Raw genomic sequence first — 2,500 nt, forward strand, 5'->3', positions numbered from 1 at the left:
GTGATGACGATGGTGATGATGATGATGATCATGGTGATGATGGTGGTGATGATGATGGTGATGATGGTGATGATGATGATGATGATGGTGATGATCATGTGATGCAGGCTGATGATGATCGATGCTGAGATGATGGTGATGTTGATGATGGTGATGATGGTGATGATGATGATGATGAGACTATGATGCAGTGATGATCTGTGATGATGATGATGATGATGCATGATGATGATGATGGTAGTGGTGATGATGATGATGGATGATGATGATGATGATGATGATGATGCAGCTGGTGATGATGCATGATGCATGCATCGATCGATGATGATGCATGATGATTATGATGCATCGATCGATGATGCATGCAGTCGATCGATGCATGATGCATCGATGATGATCAGGTGATGATCAGGTAGATGCATGATCGATCGATCGATGATGATGATGCATGATCAGCATCGATGATGCATCGATGATTGTCGATGATGATGCTGCATGCATGCTGATCATCGATCGATCGATGATGATGATCGATGCTGATGATGATGCTGGCATCGATGATGATGATGCATCGATGCATGATGATCGATCGATCAGCATGATCAGCTTGATGCATGCATCAGCATGCACTGTGCAGCTGCATGCATGCATGATGATGATGATGCATGCATCGATGATGATCGATCGATCGATGATGATGATGCATCGATGATGATGGTGATGATGATGGTGGTCGATGATGGTCGATCATGCATCGAGTGATCGATGATGATGCATGGATGATGATGCATGATGCTGGTGATGCTGATGATCGATCGATGATGATGATGATGCATGATGCTGGATGATCGATCGATGCATGATCGATGATGCTGCATCGATCGATGATCGATCAGTATGATCGTGATCGATGCATCGATCATGCATGCATTGATGATGATGATGCATGCATGCATCAGCTTCATCGATCAGCTGATCGATGCATGATCGACTAGTGCATCATGCATCAGCATGATGTAGTGATGATGCATGCATCGATCGATGCTGATGCATCATCATGCATGATCGATAGATAAGAATATGACTCTGACTGTAGACATCACCGCAATCTTGCTCCCCTTCTTGCGGAGACAAGGAGGGAGTTCTGTTCGTATCGGGAGGCTCCTCGGAGACCAGCAGCCCGTGAAGAGTGCTCAGGTTCTCCCCTCGTCAAGCTGCGCCGCCGCCGAGCGACGCGAGTCATCTGCTGCTCGCCCACCCGCAAATGTACCAACCCTTTGCCCTGGACCTACTGTCTGCAGGTACCCACACACCCACCACCCACACACACACACACCACACCACACACACACAGAGCGACCCTTATGTCTCACCTCAGACCAAACAGTCTGGACGTTTAGATTTCATATCTTCTTTTTACAGCTCAACACCTTCAAGACTCAGCAGAGAATCGACATCTTGAACTCAGTGAGTCAGAGCATCACCTGTGTTTGAAACAGAATCAGAGTCAGGGATTGGCTGATCTTGGCAGTAAAGTATTTTGTCTGTTTCAGGTGTTCTCTTTCGTCCATGCTCAGTTCACCTTCTTCCACCAGGGCTTCGACCTGCTCAGAGACATGGAGCCCACCATGAAAACCATGGCAGCACAGGTGATCATCTCTGAGCTCATATATCTCTGTCTCATATGTCCTCTGATAGTTTCCCCTCCTCTCTCATGTATCCTCTTTGTTTGTGTCTCTGTCCTGTCCTCAGCTGTCTCACCTATCGTCAGACTGTGCAGCTAAAAGGAAAGACCTGGAGAACACGCACCTGCTGGTCCAACAGAGGGTAAGAGCAGACTTTCACTCTGATGGTTCATTGGTCCGTTCGGGTCTCTGCAGCAAAGACCTGACGGGTTTAAAGATGATCTTTCCAGATGTTCCTGTGGTGTGACCCGGAGTGTGTGTGTGTGTGTGTGTGTGTGTGTGTGTGTGTGTGTGTATGTGTAGGATGCTTCAGGTGAGCGATGGTCAGCCCGTGTGAGAGCGACGCCATCATCCAGGGTTACCTGTTCAAACGCTCCCGCAGGAAATCCAAAACCTGGAAGAGGTAAGAACACAATGCTACTGTTCTCTTCTGTTACCTGTGTGTGTGTGTGTGTGTGTGTGTGTGTGTGTGTGTGTGTGTGTGTGTGTGTGTGTGTGTGTGTGTGTGTGTGTGTGTGTGTGTGTGTGTGTGTGTGTGTGTGTGTGTGTGTGTGTGTGTGTGTGTGTGTGTGTGTGTGTGTGTGTGTGTGTGTGTGTGTGTGTGTGAACCTTGACTTTGATGTTTCTTCTTCTACTTCTTTCAGATGCTGGTTTTCCATCAGAGACAATCAGCTGATTTACAGAAAGTCTCTCAAAGTAAGAAAGACAAACATCAGGATGTTTCCTTCAGGATGTTTCCTTCAGGATGTTTCCTTTAGGATGTTTCCTTTAGGATGTTTCCTTCAGGATGTTTCCTTTAGGATGTTTCCTTTAGG

The 2,500-nt window shown here is 47.0% G+C and overlaps 1 protein-coding gene across 1 annotated transcript in view; it reads left to right on the forward strand.

The window, feature by feature from the left end:
* The first annotated feature begins 1,584 nt into the window (after positions 1 to 1,584).
* Positions 1,585 to 2,500, forward strand: part of zgc:162872 (BAR_ACAPs and ArfGap_ACAP domain-containing protein) — a 10,553-nt gene continuing 9,637 nt past the window's right edge. The window contains exons 1-4 of the mRNA XM_065960210.1: positions 1,585 to 1,649; positions 1,753 to 1,827; positions 1,989 to 2,088; positions 2,330 to 2,381. Of these exons, the coding sequence (XP_065816282.1) occupies positions 2,006 to 2,088; positions 2,330 to 2,381 (135 nt within the window). The 5' untranslated portion in view covers positions 1,585 to 1,649; positions 1,753 to 1,827; positions 1,989 to 2,005. The remainder of the gene's footprint in view (positions 1,650 to 1,752; positions 1,828 to 1,988; positions 2,089 to 2,329; positions 2,382 to 2,500) is intronic.

Source organism: Labrus bergylta, chromosome 11 (assembly GCF_963930695.1).
Source record: "Labrus bergylta chromosome 11, fLabBer1.1, whole genome shotgun sequence".
Classification (NCBI taxonomy): Eukaryota; Metazoa; Chordata; class Actinopteri; order Labriformes; family Labridae; genus Labrus; species Labrus bergylta.